This window comes from Balaenoptera borealis, assembly GCF_965194805.1.
Source record: "Balaenoptera borealis genome assembly, chromosome: 17".
Classification (NCBI taxonomy): domain Eukaryota; kingdom Metazoa; phylum Chordata; class Mammalia; order Artiodactyla; family Balaenopteridae; genus Balaenoptera; species Balaenoptera borealis.
Window position 1 is genome coordinate 18950648 of NC_138876.1, and position 25603 is coordinate 18976250.

Sequence of the window (25603 nt, forward strand, 5' to 3'; positions counted from 1 at the left end):
GCACAGCCAAAAATAAATACATTAATTAATTAAAAAAAAAAAATTCTATGAGAACAAAGTTAAAAAAAAAAAAAAAAGCAAACCTGTGAAAGAATACTGTCAACTACGAAGCTTAATAACATGCTAGCTATCATTACTGTTATTGCCTCTTCGTATATACCTGATCTTAAAGACGACTCAAACCCCACCTTCTTTGTGCTATCTCCTTGCACTCCCCAAAGTGGTGTGTTGTTCTTGTCTACACATTCTCATAGTATTTGAAGACGTACGTTATTCTTAACCATTAATGGAAGTCTGGAATCTCCAGCTGCCACCATTTTTATTCTCTTTCTGTGAATGGAAGCAGATTGATGGTTTAGCAACATCCTGTCCAGATATTTCTGTTGATCATTTAAGAAGGGAACTTGTCTTTAAAAATTAAATGTAAAGATAGAGAAAAATTAAGTATTCACGTGTTCATTACTTGCACCCATTTTCAATATTTTTGTCACCTTTTTGTAGTGATAGAAATAAAACATTACAAATAAATTTGAGGTCCTCCAGTCCCAGCCCTGCTCACTCCCAAGTTCTTAACGCTGTAAAGGTGTCAAAAATACTTACTCTTTGGTATATGCTGCCTCCTAGTGGTCTATTTTGCAATGACACTAAATGATACTGGGTCTCCTGCAGGAAAAGGGCCACGCTCAAGAAGGCTTCGGGGAAATTTGGATGGGGGTGGGGAGGAGGGTGTAGTTTGTCTCCTTATTGGGCGTGTTCCTGGCTTTTAGTGAGCATGGACTAGGGATATTCTCATTTTCTTGAGACAACACCTCACAAAGAAGAAATGAATTGTCCTAAATCCTGAATGTCTTTCTTATGTCCTGTGGGATCTTCAAGTGTAAGAAAAACCTGTTTGCAGTTAACTGAGCTTTAACCTGATTTGGTTTTACATAGAAACACAAGATATTTTTAAATTTTTAAAATGTAATCTTGAATTGTGCATGGATGCAATTATTGTGTACATCAAGAAAAATTTGTACTTTGTTCTGTTCAGAACTTTACCAAAAAAGGTTCATCACTGTATAAAATTGCTTCACCCACCATTTGTGTGGTACCATGAGAACAGCACACCTTTTTCAGTGCATTTGTTAGATATTGCATGCCTGTGTGTGTATTTGCATAGGAATATATTAAGCCAAATTGTAAAATACCAAATATAAAAAAGAAATGATGGCAATATTCAGTTAAATATTGTCTTAATTCTGTTATTCTAAAATTATTCATTAGTTATAAATATCTGATGACCACACTAGGCCTTCTACTAGAGTCATTTGAATATTAAAATACACATTATTTTGTTATATGTGATTTTCCTTTTCTTTTTCTTCCCTATATTTCAGCATAAGGGCATCATATTGATTTTCTTTTAAATAATGCACCTAGAAAGCTTATGTTCTCTATGAATGTAATGACAAGAAAATAAAGTGAGCATCACATACTCTATTATTTTTAAAGGGGACATTGAGTTAGACGGGATTGAGAATTTTTTAATGGAATAATAATGTTATATTTATTGAGCTCTTTCTCTGTGACTGGCCATGCTCAAAGGGTTATACATGTGTTAAACAATTATTCCTCAGAATAACCTTGTGAGTTGGCCACTTTTCTTTCTTTCTTTCTTTTTTTGTTGTTGTTGAAGTATTGTTAATTTACAATGTTGTGTTAGTTTCTGGTGTACAGCAAAGTGATTCAGTTATACATGTGTATATTCTTTTTCCTATTCTTTTCCATTATAGTTTGTTACAAGATATTGAATATAGTTCCCTGTGCTATACAGTAGGACCTTGTTGTTTATCTATTTTGTGTATAGTATCAATAGTTTGTGTCTGCTAATCCCAAACTCCTAATTTATCCCTCCCCCAATTCTCCTTTGGTAACCATAAATTCTTATTCTCTGTCTGTGACCTGTTTCTGTTTTGTAAATAAATTCATTTGTATCACTTCTGTTTTTTTGGCTATGCCGTGCAGCTTGTGGGATCTCAGTTCCCCAACCAGGGATCTAACCTGGGCCCTCAGCAGTGAGAGCACAGAGTCCTAACCACTGGACCACCAGGGAATTCCCTGTAACACCTTTTAGATTCCACGTGTAAGTGATATCATATATTTGTCTTTCTCTATCTGACTTACTTCACTTAGTATGATAATCTCTAGGTCCATCCATGTTGCTGCAAATGACATTATTTCATTCTTTCTTATGGCTGAGTAGTATTCCACTGTATATATATATACACCATGTCTTCTTTATCCATGGTTGCTTCCATGTCTTGGCTATTGTAAATAGTGCTGCTATGAACATTCGGGTGCATGTATCTTTTCGAATTAGAGTTTTCTCTGGATATATATTGTAGTTTGTATCTGCTAATCCCAAACTCCTAATTTACCCCTCCCCCCGACTTCCCTTTTGGTAATAATAAGTTTGTTTTCTATGTCTGTGAGTCTGTTTCTGTTTTGTAAATAAGTTCATTTGTAAACTTTTTTAATTGCTGAGTAATATTTCATTGTATATATACACCACATCTTCTTTATTCATTCATCTGTTGATGGACACTTAGGTTGCTTCCAAGTCTTGGCAATTATAAATAATGCTGCTATGAACATTGGGGTGCATGTATCTTTTTGAATTATGTTTTTCTCCAGATATATGCCCAAGAGTGGGATTGCTGGATCATATGGTAAGTCTATTTTCAGTTTTTTAAGGAACCTCCATATTGTTTTCCACAGTGGCTGCACCAATTTACATTCCCACCAACAGTGTAGGAGGGTTCCTTTTTCAAGGATGTATAGTTTAATCCCTATGATAATTACTAAAAAATTGCAAAGAGAAAGGGCTAAAAGATCAGTTGATAAATTATAATGACATTCTTTTTTAAAAATTCAAGTAATCCACAGGAGGGCAGAAAAGGAAGGAAAGAATAAAAAAAAGGTGGGGAAAGAAACCCAAATAAAAAAGTGGCAATTTCACTAGGAAAGACCATGTGCTAGGCCACAAAAGAAGTCTCAATAAAATTAAAATAATTGAAATCATATAGAGTATGTTCTCCATGTATACATAATGACATTAAGTTAAAAATTAATAAATATCTAGGAAATCACAAATATCTGGAAGTACAGTCTACTCCTAAACAATTCATGGGTCAAAGAAGTAATCACAAAGGAAATTAGAAAATATTTCAAACTGTGTGATAATGAAAGATAACGTTTCAAAATTTGTGTGATACAGCTAAAGCAGAGCTTTGAGAAAAATTTATAAACATGTGTTTATATTAGAAAAAAAGAAAGGCCTAAAATCAATGATAAGAACCTAGAAAAAGAAAAGTAAAGCAAATCCCAAGTAAATAGAAGTTAATATTTCATAAATATTCCTTCTCCTTTTTCCAATGGGCATAAGGAAACGTTTGGGGGTACTGAGAATGTTCTGCATTTTGATTGTGGTGGTGGTTTCACCAGTGTATAAATTTGTTAAATCCTTAAATTGTACGATTTAAATGGATGCAATTTATTGTACTTAAATGGTATCTCAATAAAGTTGATTTAAAAACAAAGGAGTCCTGAGGCAGCAGTGCCTCCTGTAAATTTAGGGAATAGCAGGGGCACCTGGGTGAGGGGGTGGGGAGGGGATGAAGATTGTATAAGGTCTTATGGGCCTTGATAAGAACTTTGAGGCTGTGGACACAGAAAAATTAAGATCAATAAGACAAAGAGCATTGCTCACCACCCAGCTCTATAAGGGTAAAGTCATAACCCATGGCCATTGACCACTGCCAGTGTACCCTGAAAGGAATTCAGGATGAAAAACAAGATGAGGCATTCTATGCTTTGGATGAGCAGGTCCTTAGATAGATAGATGCATATCTCAGTAAGAATTTCAATGATGCTAGATTATTGCATCTTCCCATACACAGAAAACCAGTAAAATCATTAACTTGAGATATGTATTCTTTGTGATCAGCAGTCATCTTTTACCAAGATGTATGGTTGACTGCACATATTTCCTAGCCAAAAATCATGTATAAACTGGTTTTTCCCCTACCTCTTCAGAGTTGTGTGGTTGTCTCCCAGGCTCTAGTCCTCATTAAGATCCTGAATAAAACTGAAATTCACAACTCTTTCATTGTGTATTTTTCTTTAAGTTGTCAGAATTTATTCTGAAAGTGATCAGAATCCTTTGGTGGATTTTGAACAGAGGAATGCTGTGATCTGACTTACATTATTGCAAGGATTGCAGAAGATAATATATACAGGATACACACCTGAGTGCTTGACTCAGTAAATATTTAATAGATATTTCTTCTCTTTTCTAAGGCAATGGAGAACAAAACGCCAAAGCAGGCTACTCTGAGAAACATAAAACACTACCACCATCTAGTGGGGAAAATCCTGTGCTATAAGCAAAGCCTAAAAAGTTTAATTAATAAAGGATATGAAGTTAACATCTAAACTACTGTATTTCCCACAGAATGAAATAAATCTTGCTGTGAATCAGCACTTCCTTACCTGAAGTGATTTTAAGTAAATACAAGGTAATGTGGTTTCCAAGACACTATTCTGTTTTTCCTACCATGTGCAATTCTTTCCTCCAGGGAGGTATTTCTTTCAAGGCTTCCACCTCCACTGTTTGGTGAGATTTCATCTTTAGTCCAGTTTTTAGTTGTACATAACACTCTTGCTGGGTGATCTTGTTACCAAACCAAACTTGGGTCTGCTTGCCTGATGTGCAGCAAAGCCAATCTACTGACACCAGGTTGTGGTGAAGAAAAGTGAAACTGAGCAGGACCCTGTGGGGCTCCTGGGCACAGAAGCCTTTCAAACAGTTACTAATCAGGGAAGGGAAGGGATGCAGAGACAAGGGAAGAGCAGCTTTGGGGGCAGGGTAACAATAGTGCAGCTTTGGGGGCAGGGTCCTGGTTCCCCTTCAAGGGATACACACAACAATATCTTTGAGCTCTTTTACAGAACTAAAACCCCCAAGAAATGGAAGATGTTAGCATTCTTCATTCCAGAGAAGGTCACAGTTTGATATCCTCCAGAAGCTCATCAGGAGAACAACTGAGGCCAGATTAAAGGAGTGCAGGCCCTGCACACACCCTGATGCTTATCAGCAACTCCGCCCTCGAACCACTGCTATAAAACTCCTCACCAAATCCTCCCGGGTTGGGACACACAGTTTTTCAGGGCACGAGCCCACTGTGTCCCCATTTGCCTGGCAAAGCAATAATGCTATTCTTTTCTACCTCACCCAAAATTCTGTCTCTGAGATTCGATTTGGCACCCATGCACAGAGGCCGAGTTTTCATCAAAAGTACAGCTTTATTGCGAGGTGCTCAACATGGGGCTAAACAAGGAGAACAGGCAGCTCATGCTCAAATGACCAAACTCCCTGACGGCTTTTCAGGAAATGGTTTTTAAAGACAGTGTGAGGAAGAGAGTCATAGGATGTGTGATCAGCTCACATACAACTCTTCTGATTGGGTGGTGGCAGGGTAACTGGGTGGTATTTCAGGAGTCAACATCATCAACCTTCTTGTTCCGACTGGTCTGGGGTCTATGTGCTGGTGGTCAGCAGTTAACTTCTTCCACCTGATGGGGGTTTTAGTATCTGCAAAACAACTCAAGGATATGATTCAGGATATTATCTGTAGCCCTTGAGGAGGAACTAAAGATCCTTGATTTTGTTTTATGGCTAAACTATTATTATTTTGTCTTGCTTGACTGTTTTCCTTTGTTTCTGTATTATCTCACTTCTCTGATTAAGTTTGCTCTTTGGAACTAGGGAAAGGCCTAGGAGGCTAAAGTTCATCTGTAAACGAGAAGAGGGGATGGGGGGTCTGTCCTTGGAAAGGTCCTACAGGGTCCTGCTCAGCTCCCCTCTCATTCACAGGCACCCTTGTAATTACCATATATGTGCATTTAAAAGCTTTATCTTTTAGCTCCTGGCCAAACCCTTCTTCAAACTCCAAGTTCTAGATCCTCACATGTATTTTCTCATAGCAACTCAATCTCCACGTATCAAATCCAGAACTCATCTGACTCCAAACCTATTCCTACCCTTCCTACAATATGTTGTAAATGAGGGGATGCAGTTGCTCATGCAGGAATCTAGAGTTCATCCTTCATTCTTTTCCCTCTCTTACTCTCCATGTCTAATCAAGTAGCCACTGTTGTCCTTTCAATCTCAAAAATTATTTCTCAAGCCCAGGCACTCTCATCAATCATTTAAGATCTTACTAGTCTCCTTCTACACTTGTCTCCCTTCAATCTGTGCCAGGAACTCTTTTTCTCCCTTTTCCCTCCCTTCCTCACTCATGTATGATTTATTACCTGTCCATTGAAGTTATTTGTCTGTATGTCAGGTTTTATGTTTTTGTTTGCCACACCATGAGGCATGCAGTATCTCAGTTCCCTGACCAGGGATTGAACCCATGCCCCCTGCAGTGGAAGTGCAGAGTCTTAACCACTGGACTGCCAGGAAAGTCTCCATATGTCAGGTTTTGTAATACTGAGGAAAAATATTTTAAATATATTTTATTACACATGATTAATGCATGTATATGCTCTCAGTGTTAAAATTTATACAGTAAAGAAAAACCAGAAATCCTTTTTGATGTCCCCCTGCACTCCCCTCCTTAGAGGTAAACATTATCACAACTCATTCACTTATTCACTCATTCAATTGTTCAGCAAATATATATGAAGATCCATTATGTGCTGGGCAATCTGCTTAATGATGACTGAAAACATATCCTAGTGAAGTTTATAGCTTACAGTCTTAGAGAAAAAAAAAACAAAACAACCAACCAAACAAAAACCCCCACATTAAGTAATTACACAAATGCAAAATTACAACTTACTTAAAATCTAGGCATGAGAGGTACCTGTTGCCATGAGATATATATTTGACAGGCTTGACCTGATCAGGGAGGTCAGAGAAAGATTTCTGAGAAGTGACTATTGACCCAGAGTTGAATGATCCAGTGTAGTAGCCACTAGCCACCTGTGATTATTTAAATTTAAATTAACTAAATTAAGTAAAATTTAAAATTCAGGGACTTCCCTGGTGGTCCGGTGGGTAAGACTCCAAGCTCCCAATGCAGGGGGCCTGGGTTCGATCCCTGGTCGGGGAACTAGATCCCACATGCATGCTGCAACTAAGAGCCTGCATGCCGCAACTAAAGATCCTGCATGTCACAACTAAGACCCAGGGCAGCCAAATAAATAAATAAATACATATTAAAAATAAAATAAAATGCAGTTCCTCATTCACATTATCCACATTCCAAGCAGTCAAAAGCCACCTGTGGTTAGTAGCTACCAAATTGGACTGTGCAGATATAGAACATTTCCAACATCTCAGGAAGTTCTATCAGATAGTGCTCAACAAGGACTCTGTACTTTCACTGTGAGGGCCCGGGTTCAGTCCCTGGTCAGGGAACTAAGATCCCACAAGCCGCACGGCAAAAGAATAAAATAAAATAAAAGACACGTGCTCAGCAAGAGAAGAACATGCCAGACAAACAGAGGCCCAAATGGTGGGAGGCACCGAAAGATCTTATTGTAAGCCTGTGTGCCTGATGTTAGGAGGAAGCCTTGAAGAGGAAGAGGGAAGCAGTAGTAGATGAGGAGGGATATAGACCTTCCAAATCGCCAGAGGGAAAAAAAATCAAACAAACAAAATCAGTTTAATGAAAGACAGTGAAAAACTAAGAAGCAACAAAACCAAAAATGTTCAATAAATAGAAAAAAAAGATAGCAGAGAAGCAGTCAAATATTTATATTAGATCTAAATTTGCATACCGTGTATGTGAGCCTGTGTAGATCTGCTGGGGGGGGGGGTGGTGGAATGCTGCATTCAGCACAGCCTAAGATCTAGGTTTGGTAGAAGATCTTATCTTGATGTATTAGAAGACACCTTAGAGGAAGCCGAGGGAGCACTTTACACATCCTGTAGTGGTGAGTTTGTCTCCCCAGGACACTGCAGGGCCTTGCCTACCCCAGGAAGGTGCTTTCCTCTTGACACGGGGTCTCAGCCCCTCACCTGCCACCCAGCCCAGACTAGGTACTCAACGCATGGATGGATCTAGTCCGAGCCATAGATTCCCAGATATGATGAGTGGTCCCCAGACCCAAAGAAGTGAGATGCCCTGTGCAATTCTACCAGGACCTCACTCCCGGTCCAAGGTGTTTGCACAAACTCGGTGTGGTATTTTTCGAGCCGTAATAGACTAGACTGGAATCAGACTTTACTACCTCCTGGCTGTGCCACCTGGGGTAAGGAGCTTGCTGCCTCATTTGCAGAACGGTATTTAAAAGGCTCCACTTCACAGGGCTGTGGTGAAGGATTCATGAAATTATGCATGCAAAGTGCTTATTGCAAGACCCGCCACTGGCGGAAGACGCGACTATTTGGAGGGCGAGGAAATGGGGGTATTGGCAGGAAACAGGGCGGGGAGGAGGGCAGCGGAAGCGGTGGGGGAAGTTTCCACGTGGCGCCCCGCGGGGTCTCAGCTCAGCTCCCGCCAGCTTCCGCCGAGAGCTTCCCGTAGAGGCCGGGTTTCCTTCCAGCAGCCGCTGCTAGGCCTCGGGTGAGCCGGCAGTCCTCGGCAGGGCACGAGTCCGGGAAGCTTTCGGACTCTCTCGGGGACGCCCCCGCGGCACGCTCCGCCCCGGAAACACGCCCCCAGCCGCCTAGGCGCGCTTTTAAAACAGGCGCTGTTCTATTTCTTGTTTGTTTCGCCGGGTCGCGGCCGCCCGGGGAGCTTCATTCTCCTGTCTTAAACCTGCGGCCCCTCGCGCACCGCGGGACCCCCTCTGAACCCGCGCAGCGATGAGGAGGACCCGCGACGAGGTGGACGCGACCCTGCAGATCGCCAAGCTGAACGCGGCCGAGCTGCTGCCCACCGTGCACTGCCTGGGCTTCGGCCCCGGGGCCAGCGCAGCCGCCGGCGACTTCTGCCTGCTCGAGTTGGAGCCCGCGCTGTGCCAGCAGCTTGAGGCAGGACACAGGTGAGCCGGGGCCGGGACCTGCCGCCTCCAGCCTCTTGCCATCCACCTTCTGATTTTCCTGCGGGGAAACACAGGATGGGGAAACTGGGCCAGAGAGGTGCATTGATTTGACCAGGTCCCTCGCAGCAGGCCGGTGACCTGATCCCCAGCTGGCTGCCTTTTCCCGAGGAGTCCGCGCCACTGTTGGTCCGTCCAGTTAGCTGGACTAGTCCGGCTGGTCTTGGAGGCCTCTGTCAGCGGAAACAAGTCAGGAAATAGAACCTCGGGGAAGTTTTGGAAATGTTAACAGCGAGGCCAGGCACTAGACAGAACGCTTTGCCATTCTATCTTAAAGTCCAATGGTAATATCCAGTATTTATGGAGTTCCTCTTGCCTGCTACTTATACGTATTTTACTCAGTAGATAGGACTGGGGGGGAATGAGTGTAAAGCTGTTTTTACAGACTTGGTAATTGTGGAAGGCCCTCAAAAAACAGACTTGCTTGGGGTCACTCAATGGGGATCGGAAGCTGTTTTCTAATTCTAGGTCAGCTACACATTTGCTGCAAGACCATGGGTTAAAAAACAGAGGAGGAGTCCGTTCTGTCAACTTTGTGCAGTCCCTGGAAATGAGGGAAATGAGGAGTTAGGGGCTCTGTTGTGCTCTGTTGTTCCTCCAACACCTGTATTTTATTAGGTATAGTTTGTTCTCTGGTATGCTTTTTTAATTGAATCCTTTAGGCTTTCACTTTGGCTACTTTACTCATCTAACCCTGTTATAGTTAACTGGCCAGTCTTCAGATGCTAGCAATAATGTATCTTCAAGGGAACTGAAGGAGAACATCACTCATGGGTTTTCATCCCAGCTGTGTTGGCAGGAATTTGAGAAAAGACTTCAGGTGCGAGGACCTTCTTTGTCCAGTTATAGTTAATCTAGCTGGCAAAAACCAGAATGAAAATGTGTGTTTTAATTTTTTTTTTTTTTTTTGCAGAGGGAAGGGGTAGTTGTTTTAAACAAAATATTTGAAAGCAGGGATAGTGCCATGTGGAAATAAAAGTTAAGAGTAGGTACTTGGGACTATTAAATGTTGTTAGTACCAAGAAGCTTTAAAACAAAACCTTTTATTTTCACTTAAGGATTAGTTTTAAAAAAATATTTTCAGTCTTCTATTTCAGGTTTTTTATTATTTATTTAAAAGAAGTGACTTGTGTACAGGAGGTTTAAATACTTTATAGACAAGGAAAACTACTAGAATCAACTCCTTTTTTGTCATCTCCATTATCTTCATCATTTTTCTTCTTCCACCTCCTCACTTTTGTCCTTCCCCTCTTCCTTCTTGCTTTTTTCCACCTGTGACCCTTTGTCAGAGACATCATTTAGTCTAGTTTGTAAACATACCATTTTCATATTTTTCATTCAACATTGCAGCTTTCTTTCCTCACGGTCCCAATTTCTTTGCAGCATAGGTGACGATTAGGCCAGCGTGTGCTCCTTTGATTGTTAGGGGACACTCAGGCCAAAACAAGAAGGACAGCTCTTGGGTGGGTACCAGGACCAGCAGCATGGTCATCATCTGGGAGCTTATTAGTAATGCAGAGTCCTAGGTCCCATCCCAGACATACTGCATCCTGACCTGCTTTTTTTTTTTTTTTTTTTTTTTTTTTTTAAAGATTTATTTATTTAATTGATTGATTGGTTGCTATGTTGGGTCTTCGTTTCTGTGCTAGGGCTCTCTCCAGTTGCGGCAAGCGGGGGCCACTCTTCATCGCGGTGCGCGGGCCTCTCAGTATCGCGGCCTCTCTTGTTGCGGAGCACAGGCTCCAGACGCGCAGGCTCAGCAGTTGTGGCTCACGGGCCCAGTTGCTCCGCGGCATGTGGGATCCTCCCAGACCAGGGCTCGAACCCGTGTCCCCTGCATTCGCAGGCAGATTCTCAACCACTGCGCCACCAGGGAAGCCCCTGACCTGCTTTTTTAACAAGGTTCCCTAACGTGCCTACACATAAGTTTGAGAAGTATTGCTTCAGTAATTTTAGAAAATTGTGAAATCTTGACTGAAGCTTTTGGATGCTTTTCCCAGCAGTTTGCACAAAGATGCCACGTGGTAACATTTGGCCTCTTGGCCTCCTTGGATCTTTTTTGCCCGTGTGGAATTATTTTTCCTTAGTGAGGCCACTGGCTGCCCCTCTGGGTCTCAATTGGCCCAGGCCTTGCTCTGTGGAGCTCATGGGAGGGCTGTGAGAGCAGGGGCTAGACACAGCCTTAAGACTTAGCTTTAAATTCTAGAAGCCTAGAGGATTTTGGAACTGTTTATAATGAAGATGTCCATTGGTGTCTCAGTAAACCAAGTATTTTCTTTTCCCACTTTCCTGCAGTCTTGTGATTCGTGGTGATAAGGATGAGAATGCCGTTCTGTGCAGTAAAGACAAAACATATGACATGAAAATAGCAGACACTTCCAATATGTTGCTTTTTATTCCTGGTTGTAAAACTCCAGACCAGATGAAGATGGAAGAGACACACTGTAACATTATTCACACTGAGGTACCGTCTTCTGTTTCCTGATTTATGTGAGAATGACAACACGTGCTAATCTTGCGTTTAATTAAAAACTCGAGGTGTGGGACTTCCCTGGCGGTCCAGTGGTTAAAATTCCATGCTCCCAATACAGGGGGCAAGGGTTGGATCCCTGTTCGGGGGAACTAAGATCCTGCATGCCGCACAGCGTGGCCAAAAACAAACAAACAAACAAACTTGAGGTGTGAAATGTACAATCATAGAGAATCTGAAAAGTTCTCTAATGAAATCTGAAATTTCTCAGCATTATTTTTGTTTGTTCGGAGTCATGTAAAGTTGTCTTTATTATCCCAATCTGATTTTTAAGTCCCAGATAAGCTGACCATTTCCTGTAATATAGAAAATTTGCTATTAGGTGACTCATTTTAAAAGTTTTACCATGGATAGGTTTTGAAAGGACTCCCTCAAACCATAACTAGTGCATTAGATGAGGTAGAGAAATGAAGAAATTTGTTTCTGAGGGAAGTGTGTTTTTCACCTTTGAAATTAGTTTAGTTCATTACTATTCATAGCCATGTATAACAAATTTTTAATTATTTTGGAGACTGCTGTTGGCAGATAGCAAACCAGAGTCTCCATCCTGGTTAGATTGTTACACATATACAATCAAAGCACAGCCTTTAATTCTATTAAACTTTAGGCCAGCTACTTCCTAAAAATAGAATTGGAATAGAAATAAGGGAAAATACTGGGACATTTCAGTGATTCATATCTGTTGATAGAACAGAAGAACTGCCAGTAAATATTGTATTTTGTTTTTTGTAGGGTTGTGTCTTTCATTGTAATTAACTAGAAATATGGACAGTTCATCCTTTTGGAAAAGGTGTTATTTTTCTTATCATGTAGCTGTTTTGTAGGTGTTTTGGGGAGGGTATAACAACACCTGTGAGTATCTTTGAGCTCTTCTTATGGGAATTCTGTGTTCTGAGACTGAGTAAAACTTAACAAAGCTCTACTAACCAGAGTTTTTAAATCTGTGGTTGCACTTTAGATGCCTAAAAAGGCTGGGAAAGGAATGCACGTGAGCAAAGCAGACTGGTGTTGATAAGTGGTAGTGGATACCCAGTCTCAGGAGTAATAGGGAATGGGGGATCTATGGCAGATTGGAGCACACAAGCCCCAAGTAAGTGGATGGGCACTTCTTGGCCTTGTGGGAAAGCAGGCCCAGCATTGCCAGATCTTCTGATTTCTTTTGTCCAAGTGAAGCTTAAATTTTAGATTTTGGGGAGCAACATCTTATTTTTCAATGTTGGCAACTAATGAAAACTCTATACTAGACCTCCCTTTTTCCCCAACACAAAAGTACACACCAACATCTGTGCACTGGATACAGCCAGCAGGCTGCCGATTTGTGAACTGTGGATGAAATCAATCTTTGTATTTTGGTCCTTAAACTTTTCTTACATTCAGCAGCATCTCCATTAGGCTCTGGGCCTTGTCTTGTCAATCAAGGCTTCTACTAGTTTTAGAGTAGATGCATTCCCTGACCTTCCATGTTAGAGCTGGAAGGAGACAATCCATTTCTGCGTTTTTCCCTTCTTTCATGTGAAACAGTTATTGGGCACCTACTAAGTGCTAGACATTGGGCAAATCCTGGAGATACAGAGAGGGATAAGAAATATTTATCCATCATTTAGCCACTGTCACCTGGATTTCTTTAAGTGATAAGCCTCTCACTGTTTCACAAGTCCATAAGGAATTAGTTGCAATTCTAACTAGTGGGAAGTTCTTGTATTGAATAGGAGTCTTTCTTCCTTAACATCATGAGCGACACAGAACAAGGGTTCCCCCCCTTCCCTTTATCATATATTAATTGTTTGAAGACTGTGATAATGCTTTTTCTTTATTTTCTGTTTGTCAGCCTAAAGATATTCTTCTTCTGTGTTTCTGCCTGGTTTGCAGAATTCTCACCATCCTGGTCGTTCTTTTCTGGGCATACTCTAGTTTCCAGAGTATACGTGAGATATGGAGCTTAATTATCCATGCTCACTATGTTGGCAGTCTCTTCTTAACTGGGGATTGAAAAGATGTTACCTGAAGATACCCATCCATCTGCTTGAGGTGGCTGGATGGGGGCCTTCTCAGCAGAAAGCAGAATACTTTGGCTCCCTTTTCTTGCTTCTTGTGGAGGGCAGATGGGTTGGTTGAAATTTTATATGAAGTTTTCTTTTAGAATGGCCCCTAAATGATTATGATGTATTTGTAATTTCTAGATCTTTGGTTTTTCTAATAATTACTGGGAATTAAGAAGATGTAGACCTAAATTAAAGAAGCTAAAGAAACTTTTGATGGAAAATACCTATGAAGGACCTGACAGTCAAAAAGAAAAGGATTCAAATCACTCAAAAGTAAGACTAGTATTTTCATTTTTTAATTTGGAATTTAAAAAATAGAGCTATAGAGACACTTAATGCTGACTTTTTTTTAAAGTTCATATTATGAAAATTTCAAACATACCCCAAAACAGAAAGACCTCCATATATTCATCACTCTCTTGAACATCTATCAATATTTTGTCAATCTCATTTTATCTGTCCGCCTGCTGCCTTCCACCTTTTTTGTTTTTTTTCTTTTTCTGGAGTATTTTAAAGCAAATCCTAGATATCATGGTGACATTTATGTAGCTGAAAGCTTCTCATGTTCCTAACTAAGAAATAATAGTTTTTTAGAGGTTAAAATAATTTATTTAATTAAAAGTTATAATTAGGGGCTCTTGAGAAAAGACATTATGAAATTGGAAAGTCAGAATGGACTAATTCCTGGAAGCACGGAAAAATATTTATAAACCAGGTAAAAAAATTTTTAAGTTTTAAATGTAATTCAAAGTTATAGAACTCTACTGGTATTCTGAAGACCATATTTGTATTAGAAGTTTGACTGATTGATTGAATTTTTTTCTTTGTAACAGCTTTATTGAGATATAATTCATATACCCAGCAACTTACTCATTTTAAAGTATATAATTCAACGGTTTTTAGTATATTAACAGAGTTGTGCAATCATCACAACAATGAAGTTTAGAATATTTTCACCACCTCCAAGAGAAACCCTGTACCCCTTAGCTGTTAATTTCTAATCCTACCTTTTCCTCCTTCTCTCTCCCACCTCAACCCTAGGCAGCCGCTAATCTACTTTCTGTCTCTATTGATTTGCCTCTTCTGGACCTTTCATATGAATAGAATCAATAAGTGGCCTTTTCCAACAGGCTTCTTTGACTTAGCATGCTGTTTTCAAGGTTCATTCATGTTGTAGCATGCATCAGTAGTTCATTCCTTTTTATTGCTGAATAATACCCCATCTTATGGATATACCATATTTTATTCATCCATTCATCAGTTGATGGACATTTGGGTAGTTTCTACTTTTTGAATATTATTGATTATTTGATAATTATGGATAACACTGTTGTGAACATTCATGTACAAGTTTCTAGGGAACCTATGTTTTCATTTTTCTTGGAGATATATATATCTATATATCTATATATATATAGATATATAGATATATAGATATATATACACACACATACCTAAGAGTGAAATTGATGGGCCCTGTGCTTACTCTGTATAACCTTTTGGGGAACTCCCGGACTGTTTTCCAAAGTGGCTGCACTATTTGACATTTCCATTGTATGAGGGTTCCAGTTTCTCCACATCCTAGACAACAATTGTTACTATCTGTCTTTTCTGTATGCATCCTAATGGGTTTGAAGTGGTACCATTGTGGTTTTGATGTGCATTTCCCTAATGACTAATGATGTTGAGCATCTTTTCATGTGCTTGTTGACTATTTCTGTATCTTTGGAGAATGCCTATACAGAAACCCCTTTGCCCAATTTTTAATTGGGTTATTTATCTTTTTATTACTAAATTGTAGGAGAGTTCTTTATATAATCTAAATACAAGCTCCTTGACAGATATATGATATGCAAATATTTTCTCCTATTTTATGAGTTGTCTTTTCTTGATTTTTTAAAATTGTGGTAAATAAACAGAACATAAAATTTACCACTTTAACCATTTTGACCTGTACAGCTCTGTGGCATTACATACACTCACATTACTCTGCAACCATCACCAGTATCCATCTACAGAAAATTTTCATCTTCCCAACCTGAAACTCTGTACCCATTAAACACTAACTCCCCAGTTTCGCCTGCCTCTCACCCTCCGGCAACCACTATTCCACTTTATGTCTCTGTGAATTTGTCTATGCCAAATCTCCCATGTAAGTGGAATCATACAGTATTTGTCCTTTTGTGTGGATGATGTTTTGAAATACACAAGTTTTCATTTTGATGAAGTCCACATTATCTGTCTTATCTTTTGTTCCTTGTGTTTTTGGCATCATATCTAAAACCATTGCCACATCCAACATCACAAAGAGTTATCTTCTGTTTTCTTCTAAGAATCCACTGATTTTATGTAGTAATCATTACAGATTAACAAAAGAAATTAAACTAGGGTACCTTGCCTTAATCTCTTCTATGTATTTATTCAATAAGTCTAAAAAAAATTCTTTGGCGTTAAAATGTGCTTGCTTTTTTTTTTTTTTTTTTCTTGTTTTCTTGTTTCAGTATACAACTGAAGATTTGCTTGATCAAATTCAGGCAAGTGAGGAAGAAATAATGGCCCAGTTACAAGTTCTAAATGCCTGTGAGATTGGAGGTAGCATGACTTACTATTATTAATAATGATGGAATTGGGCATCATATGAGAGACATTTTTGGACATCTTCACCTGTTTATTGCTGTTCCATGCTATTAACCTTTTGGGCTCAGAGATGATGATATTTGTATTTTGGGGTGTGGGGTAGAGACTACATGTGATCACCTTTACAGTCTCTGACCAGTGACTTTTTCCACTCCTTACAGGCCTTTTTCTGTGGACTGAGTGGTAATAGAAGAACCATATTAGATCAGGAAAGGTCTTAGATATCAGGTAGTCTAATCCCTTCATTGTTTTCAATAGGTGAGGAAACTAAGGCCTAGGAAGGGAAACGGACCTGTCCAGGGTTCCATGTTGAGTTAGTGACAGGATAATGCATAAAGCCCAGGTACTTGAACTCCTGGTTCAGAATTAACTCACTGTATTTCCAAATTGCTTGGAAGATGTGTTTCTTCTTGTGATAACTCAACATACTTTTGAATGTTAAGTAGTTTATGTAAGAAGCCTGTATAAAAGTTGTAGTGGTATGTGTTGGTCTCAGGGGTTGATGGAGAAACCCAGTAGTATCTTGTATTTTGATTATCTCCTGGTCTGGAGTGGTAGAGTAGGAGCTATTTTTTTTTTCTGGCATCTGGGCTTGCAGTAATACTTGAGTAGATGTTTGTGTGCATTTTTCAGCCCTCTTAAGCTTGCCTAGAGAAGCAGTAATTCTGCACCCATGTGTTAGGAAGGAGGAAATTAGCATGGTTTGGTGGATGCACTCTTAAATCTTCCAAGCAAGATTAGCTTTTGTGAGACTGTAACTCTCAAATGTGGTGAATTCTGCTGAGTGAAGCAGCTGCAGATGACTTTAGAACTAACTGGAAGCACTTAGCTCTTTGTTGTGGTTCCTTGAGACACATTTGGTCCTAAGCATCGGACATAAAGTTTCTAATTGTGGATGCCTGCTGCTAATTACTATGGTATAGGGGGTACCATGAATGTTAAGCTTAAAAAAAAAAAAGAAGAACCAATGGGCTTAATGCAGCCTTCTGTATTATTCACTTATTGCGTGGGAATGGATAACATTTTGGGAGGTATGTGTGTGTGGGGATGCAAAGATTATTTTTTCCTAGTTTTCTTTTTCAGTTTTACATCACGCATTCCATTTTTTAACATTGCCTTTATTTTTTCAGAATAAGAATAGGAACATTCTCCCTTGGTGTGAGTGTACTTGATTTGGTGGGTGTGTACGTGATTTGTTTCTCCAGGGGTGGTGGTAGTGCCTTTGGTTATAAGATGGCATTTCATAGTCTTTCACAGGAATAGGGAAATGTATCTTGAGGCTCAGCTTTTATTTTGCCACTGGTCCACATTGTACTTCTGAGTCTGTTATCTCTAAATGAGCTAGACTTCTTTATGAGCATGAGAACACCTCTCCAAGATAGCTGAGATGAGGGTTGTAACCAGGGCAGTGCCCCATAGCAGAGATCACTGTGTGGGATATCCAACCTATGACCTTCACCTCATTTGTATGACGTTCTAATGAAATGACTGTACCAGCTACAGGTTTCCATATTTCCATTTAGAACGACAAGATTATTGTGAGATAATTGAGTATTAAAGCATTTCGAAAAAAATCAAAATGTTAGCCATATGGAAAGTACTCTTTAAAAACCATCTGATCTCCCATAAGACACAATTTGTAATGATCAGGAGACACGCATAAACAGAAGCATTGTTTATAAAGAAAGCTAAGACTTTTCATGTCTCTTTTTCGCAGTGGGCAAGAGTTTACTGCTGCTTTATCAGTCTATCAGCCAATTCATTTGTTAAAAATGTCCTTTGGTAAATATAACTTTTGGAATTTGTAGGTTATTGGAGGATTCTTGAATTTGATTATGAGATGAAACTTCTGAATCACATAACTCAGCTTGTGGATTCTGAATCTTGGTCTTTTAGTAAAGTTCCCTTGAATACATGCCTTCAGGAACTTGGACCATTAGAGACAGAGTAAGTATGTTATTCATTGTCCTTCCAGATTTCCTTAAGGGGAAGAAAATTATTTTCAGGGTAGGACTAAACCCGGGGCATAGACTATTTATATTTTGATATAGGAATCTAAAGAATATACAACCAAGAAGGACTTGGGAATTTTGGTCATTGGGGTGAATAAATGTGTATCTTTTTTTTCTCTGCCATAAAAAATATAAAGGAATAATTTAAGCTATTTTATAATAAAGGTATGCTCATATAATTTGTGTAAAAATATTTAGCATGGAACCTGGTATATAGTAACTTTCCAGTGTATTTTAGTTAGCTTCTAATGTAAAGTTTTATACTTGGCAACCAAAATCCCTTAGTTATTTCAAATTTATATCTTAGTTTCTAGTTAGCAATGGTGTTTAAAAGATAATGTATAAATATGTGAAAAACTTTTCAAATAAGTGTTTAAAATTTTTCAGGGAAATGATCGGACACTGTCTTAAATGTTATGGAAAGAAATATACAGAGGAAGGTAAGATTGGGAAAGTATTTTAACGGGTATTTTAACTCTTATGTGTTAAAATTGGTTTGCCTTTTTCAAGTGTCTTCCTGTTAAAAATAAGAACTCCATAGGGTGATGGGAGATGAGTTGTGTATAATAATGAGTTGTATAATTAATTGTCAGAGGACCATGTGAAACTCTCTGATACATTTTCCTTAGGTGAAGTTTATTTTGAATTGAGTGCAGATAAAATATGCAGAGCTACAGCACAAATGCTACTTCAGAATGCAGTGAAATTCAATCTCGCCGAGTTTCAAGAAGTGTGGCAACAGAGTGTTCCTGAAGGAGTGATGACTAGGCTTGATCAGCTTAAGGTAAGGTCGCCATGGTGATTACCTCCGTAACTCGGCAGGTTACTAGGTGAAATGAAGCCTGTATTGGAACTGAATTTGGAGCCTGTTTATTTTCCTAGCCCCCCATTAGGAGTGCATTCTACATCCCAAAAATCCTTAAAAAACCCAAAAAATCCCACTTTATTGAAGTGTAATTTACATATCACAGTTCACCCTTTTGAAAAGGGTGATTTGTAGTAAATTTAATGAGTTACCAGCCACCACAGTCTAGTTTTAGAACATTTGTCAACTCAGTGAGATCACTCAGGCCCATTTACAGTTAATCCTGGTTCCCACCTGGTGTATCTCATTTTGTTCCTTTTCTCTCCATTTCCATCAGCATTGTCTTAGCTGAAACTATCATGTTTGGCTCACAATAGCATCCCTAAGCGGGCCTTCTGTACTTTTAACTGCCCACCTCCAATCCATTCTCTGCGGTGCTACTAAAATGATCTTTCAAAAATGTCCGTCAGATTAGATGAACATCTTGCTTAAATCACTTTAATGATTTCCCATTGCATTTAAGACATAAAATCCAGAGTATTATAATATAAAATAATATTTTACAATATAAAATATATAAAATCTTGGTCTACAAGGCCCTTCATACCATCCCCTGTAAGCTTCATCTCTTGATACTTTCTCTCCTGTCCACTGCATACCAGCCTTCTTTCAGATTTTTAAGATCATCAAGCTCTTTCCTACCCTAGGACTTTTACACAAAGCTTTTTGTTCTAGAATAAACTTCTCCCCAGTTTCACCTGGCCACCTCCTACTCATCTTTGAGTCACTTCATCAAGGAGGCCTTCCTTTACTCTAAAAAAAATACTTCCTGTTTTACTCTCCATGGCACCCTGGATTTCTCCTTCATGGTACTCTCACTTAGCTTCAGAAAAATGTTTCATTATGTGGTTCCCTGCTCTCCACTTTAATAGAATTTTTTTCACTGTTGCTTGCCAATATATAGCATACTGCCTGGCATGTAGTATATGCTCAATGAGAATTTATTAAATAAGTGAAAGTATTTGCTCAATATTTACAGAGTTCCTTTTATGTCTAAACACCTTGCTAGATGCTGAGCAGAAAACGTTACACGAGGTGCCATGTAGGTCCTCAGCCTGGGGTCTGGCAATGGGGGTGCACATTACATGTATATATCTCTTCTGACAATGTAGAGTGATCTGTGCCATGGGAAAAGCATGCACAAGATGTTATGGGAGCAAATGAAGGGGCTTATCCATCTGACTGGTCAATCAGGGATGATTTTCTGAAGGAATGAATGTTTTAGCTGCCGAGTATGAAAGGATCATGTGTTACTCTAGACGGAAGGGCAGAGACAAGTTTCCAAGAGAGATAAGGTTCCAGGAGAGCATGGAGGGATAAAAATAGGGACACACAGTAGGGATGCATGACTGGAGAGAAGGGTGCTGGTGAGTTGGTGAAGGACACTATGGACTGTGCTAAGGAATTTCAACTCTATCTAGAAAGCTCTTTGGGGCCATTGAGTGGCATCAGTTAGAAATGCTACCTGATGAGCTTTGCCTTTTGGAAAGAACACTATGACAGTAATGAGGATGGATTGATGGAAGGTTGGCTGGATTATGGAAAATTTAGGTTTCCAACACTTTACTCCTAACTAAGAGAGTATTGGCCAAAGAAATAGGTGATGGGGAAAGGATAGAGAAATGTTAAGGCCTTAAAATCTGTATGATTTAGTGACCACTTAGATGTGGGGTTTGAATAATGGGATCTAGGATGATGCCTTGGTTTCCTAGGATTAGCAGGATGAGAACAGGTTTGGATGACAAACACAATGAGTGCATATATAGGTTTGAATATAGAGGTCTGGTGCTTGGAAGAGGGATTTGAGTTGAAGATACTTGCTGATGACTGTAGTATTTGTAAGTAAGTGGTGGTTGAAGTCACGGGTTTAGAGAGGTTACCCAGGACAGTGACGGTGAAACAAGTAGAGGGATGGGGTTGGGGGCCAGGGAACTACAACATCAAGTTAGGAGAAAAATAATGAGATCGTGATGCAGGCTTAAAGAGGAAGGAGTGATCAACACTAACAAAATAAACAGGTCTAGCAAGATGAATCCAAGAAAAGGGCCCACTGGATTTGGCAACGACAGGTCATCCGTGACCTTTAGAACTAGAGCCATCTCAATAAATTGGTGGTAGTAAAAGCCAGATTACAGAAGGGAAAGTAAGTCACTGCTTAGAGGAACTCTTTTATGAAAAAGCCTATTGTAAGTTTCTGGGTAGTTTGTGTAAGTTTCATGTGGAAGATTGTTTTAAATACCTTGGGCTAAGCTAAACGTAAGGTAAATGAGTCATTTTTAAACATCTGACCTTTACTTGAACTGTCCTTTTTCCCATTTCTTATAGGGTTTAGCCTTGGTGGATAGACACTCAAGACCAGAGATCATATTTTTGCTGAAAGTAGATGATTTACCTGAGGATAATCAGGAACGTTTTAATAGTCTATTCTCTCTGAGGGAGAAGTGGACAGAAGAAGATATTGCTCCATATATTGAGTAAGTAATTTCTTACAAATGGATTTTGACTGTTCTTCTTATGATGAGTGGCATAGGGTTTTAGATTATCAGAATTTTTTTTTTTTTTTTTTTTTTGAGTATTCCTGGAAGACACTGCTTCCTTCCAAACTTTCTCCGGTGGTGGCTGTCTTCTCTGTCATTCGTCACAACTACTGATCTGGGAGGTGGGGTATGTGTCATCTCTCTTCCTTACTACTGCTTCTAGAATCACTCCTTTGCTCTCCTCCTTGCAAACTGCAGCTCATAGAGGGACAGTCAACTATATACCCTCCTATGACTCTAAGGCAAGCACCCCTCTCTGATGTCCACCTTCTTTCTTTCCTACTCCCTTACTTTAACATTCTGGTAGAAGCCAGACTGTGGAAGAACAAGTTAGCCCTGAAGCCACTGCTTGTAGAACCAACCTCAAAGCCACTAATAAACACTACCACTTCCTCACTGCGTCTCCCACCTCTCGGGGCCTCTCTCTTCTCTTTCCCCGGCTTGCTTTCCGGGGTCAGTCTTTCTAACTCTTACTGTACCCGCTCTACTCCTTGCACCCTCTCTGTGTCTTGTCATACCTCGTTGGCAAAAATCTGCAAAGATTATTTTAGTTTTTGCTCCCTTCTCCTCTCCCCCCTTTTAAACTTCTGGAAAATTTTAAACATTCAAAAGTAACAGTAAAATATAAGGAACCCTCCATGTACTTACTACCTAGCTTCCATAATCATCAACTCATTGCCTCCATTATTTAAAACTTAGATCACATTATGCTTTTCCATGAAATAAAACCCTCCACTGGCTTCCCATTATATGTACAATTAAATTACAACTCCCTCTCATGTTCTTCAAGGCCCTATGTGATCTTCCCTTGACCCCTTCTCCAGCTCAGGTCCTCCCATATCTTCCCTTCCCTCATGATGTTCCAGTCAAAGTCTTCTCTCCTTTGAGGTACAGAAGAGGAAGCTAAAATTCAGGTAGGGTAGGTAACCTAGATAAGCTCACACAGGTAGCCTGGTATCCAGGTTCTCTGAGTCTAGACCCCACTGTATCACATTGCTTTTATGTCTGATTTGGAAGCCTGTGTGATATAATGGAAAAGACACAGACTTTAGAGACCTACAGAGCCGGCTGCAAAATTTGGCTCCATCCTTTACCACCTGAACCTCAGTTTCCTCATATCTAACATGGGGTTAAATAATACATTACTCTTACTGTGAAGTTTGGAGATAATACATACATGTAATGTACCTAGTTCAGTTATGGCTTAGTAATCTCTCCCTACCCTATCTCTCTCACAAATACACACCCTTATGTTTGTTGGAAAGATGGATTTGGGGGGGAGAGATATAAACAGCTAGTGCTGTGAAAATTGTGTTATGTTCCCTAGAATGTTTATGATGTTCATTAATTTTTTTACTGTTCCCACAGAGATTTGTGTGGAGAGAAGCAAACCATTGGTGCATTACTCACTAAATATTCTCGATCTTCGATTCAAAATGGTGTTAAAGTTTATAACTCAAGAAGACCCATTTCTTAAAAAGAACAACAGTCTTGTCTTTGCGACTAAAGTTGCTTTGTAAGGTTGCTGGTTATAAGAAAACTTTTTATGTATTTGTATACCAGACTTTTAAAAACCTAATTCTTTGAGGCATTTTTCTCCTCCTCTTAAGCGTTTTAAAACTACTGCTCTTTTTTTTCTTAAACGTAATAGGGTATTTTATATCTTTCAGGTTATATTTGTGTTATGTACACAGTGAAAACAAGGACAAAAGAAAGTGTTATTTCCTGTATTTCGTGTCTCTTAGTAGTCTTTGTGGGTTTATTTATAGAATAACAGTTTTGCTTTTTTTATATTTAAAATTGCATTTCTTTCATTAGGATTTGACATTCTAATTATTAATAAATTTAAGTTTTCAGAGAGCTAAATAGTTTCCTAGAAGAGAATTATTTATTCACTTAAATGTCATTTCTCAAGTCAGTTCCCCTCTACTTTTGACTTTCCACCAAAACAGGAAGTCACATGATGCTATATCATTTATCTAAATTAGTTGTTTATATTGATGAAATTGGCTTGACAGTTGCTTCTGTTCACCTGGCTGATGTAGATATGATTTCAGAGAGACAGCAGTGAGCGGTTCTAAAGAGAGATCTTAGTTCCCTGCCCAGGAATTGAACCTAGGTAGCCTGGATGAAAACCAGGGATCCCTAGCCACTAGTCCAGCAGGGGCTACAGGCTAGAAGCAAAGTTCCCCTGGCTCTTGCCCGGTTTGAAAGCAAGAATGTTTCTAGAAGGCAAAAACTGTAAAAAAACAGGTACAAAGTTTATTATTAGAGACATGGCACAAGTGGGAGAGCACACAGAAGAACAGATTGTTTAAGACAGAAGCAAGGCAGAAATACACACCCAGAGAGAAAGGGTGTGGGTGTCCTCCCTACCGAGGAGGAGGGCAGTAAAGAGGTGATTTAAATCACTTACATAGGACAGTTTTTCCGGGTCTTTGTTTATCTTTGGCCAATTATCTTGTTTCTTTTCCCACAGCTGACCTGTTCTAGGACACTCCCTAACATGCATGCCCAACTTTTTGCTACGGTGGATTCCACCGCAGAGGCTTGTGGGGATGTGTCCACACTTATCATGGGTGGCACCCCTCTCTCTTTTGACCTCCAAGGAGTTTTCCTGTGCCTGTGCAGTCAGGGAAATTTCCTTGACCTCAGGAGTGGTCATCTTATCTCTTTACATAAGCAGAGGTCAGCTTCTGCCACTAGCTTTGTCCTTGGAGTATGGGGGGGAAAACAAAGCTTCAATTTTACTTCACTTGACAGACACCAGGTGTCCAGCCCAGGGGCCCATCTACTTCCCACCTCAGATATGCACTCTGGGATGAAAGTTTGCGTACTCCCTCTCTGCTTCTTTGTCTCCCATTCTTTCCTTAACCCAGTGACCTCTCTTTAACCCAATTGCATCTATCTCCCTAAATATCCTCCATCTTCCATGCAAAATGGTGTTAAAGTTTATAATTCAAGAAGACCCATTTCAGTACTAATCCTAAATGAATGCTAACAGTAGTTTATAATCCTATAATAAAGGGTACTGACACAGGTAATACTCGAAAACTACAAGTAATCTCTGGCTGGTTTTGGAATGCTTGATAAAGTTCCTTTACATCTTTATTTTCCTAGTGTGTTTTCGTTTAGACCAAAGTTCAAATTAATTTTAACTTAGCTAATGAACTTGTCACCAAGACAGTTGGAAGGGGTAGGCCAAGGTTAAATCTGGTCCGAAGTTAATCTTTTTTTTCTTTAACTGCATAATCCACAATTAACCAAGATTTAGCTGTTATTGGAATTTCCAACTGTTTTATTTTCATGCATAAAATGCAAATACGATGGCTTCAAAATATTTGTCCGGTGTTTCAATAAATTCTGCGTCTATATAATCCACTAATTTTGTTTTTTTCAATAAACACTGAGGCAGCAGTGCCTAGTGAGGACTCCAGAATTCGATTTAGACTCCTTGAGGTCTAATCACGTATTTTACAGCCTAAATCACTGAGCTCCAGAGAGTTAATGGTGTCTTTTCACACAGCGGACCAGAGGCACACCTCTCCTGGTTTCCTATTTCCCGGGTTCCTAGTCCCCAGCCTCTGGCTCTTCGAAAACCTTGTCCCCATACTGTTCAATATGTTTGCGCTAGATCTTTATTCCTCTAAAATTTAGTGTTTCCTTCTTCTCGCTGTGTTCGCCTCACCCACAAAATATCTCTGGCCGCTTTCCTAAATTTTAACAGTTCTCACCCACCATCCGTATACGAAAAGACGACAACAAAAACTCCGTCACGCGGGCAAGCCCCGCCCACTGACACATAACTTCCGACTCCTGCCCCCACGGCTGCCCCACTTCCGCTGACGTCGCAGGTCAGAGGTGAGCGGCAAGATGTCGGCTGG

General features: G+C 39.7%; 1 protein-coding gene across 2 annotated transcripts; it reads left to right on the forward strand.

The window, feature by feature from the left end:
* Positions 1-8528: 8528 nt before the first annotated feature.
* Positions 8529-25450, forward strand: DSCC1 (DNA replication and sister chromatid cohesion 1). 2 transcript variants are annotated; one of them, XM_082364070.1, is made up of 9 exons: positions 8529-9039; positions 11392-11560; positions 13807-13941; positions 16170-16260; positions 18114-18252; positions 18705-18757; positions 18947-19101; positions 21508-21656; positions 21756-23075. In XM_082364070.1, exons 1-9 carry the CDS (start codon positions 8861-8863, stop codon positions 21880-21882), a joined length of 1197 nt encoding a protein of 398 aa, XP_082220196.1. In that variant the 5' UTR covers positions 8529-8860; the 3' UTR covers positions 21883-23075. The 2 variants fall into 2 exon arrangements, with proteins under 2 accessions (XP_082220196.1, XP_082220197.1); XM_082364071.1 differs by lacking the exon at positions 21756-23075 and adding an exon at positions 23088-25450 and having other exon boundaries at positions 8535-9039.
* The last annotated feature ends 153 nt before the right edge of the window (positions 25451-25603 follow it).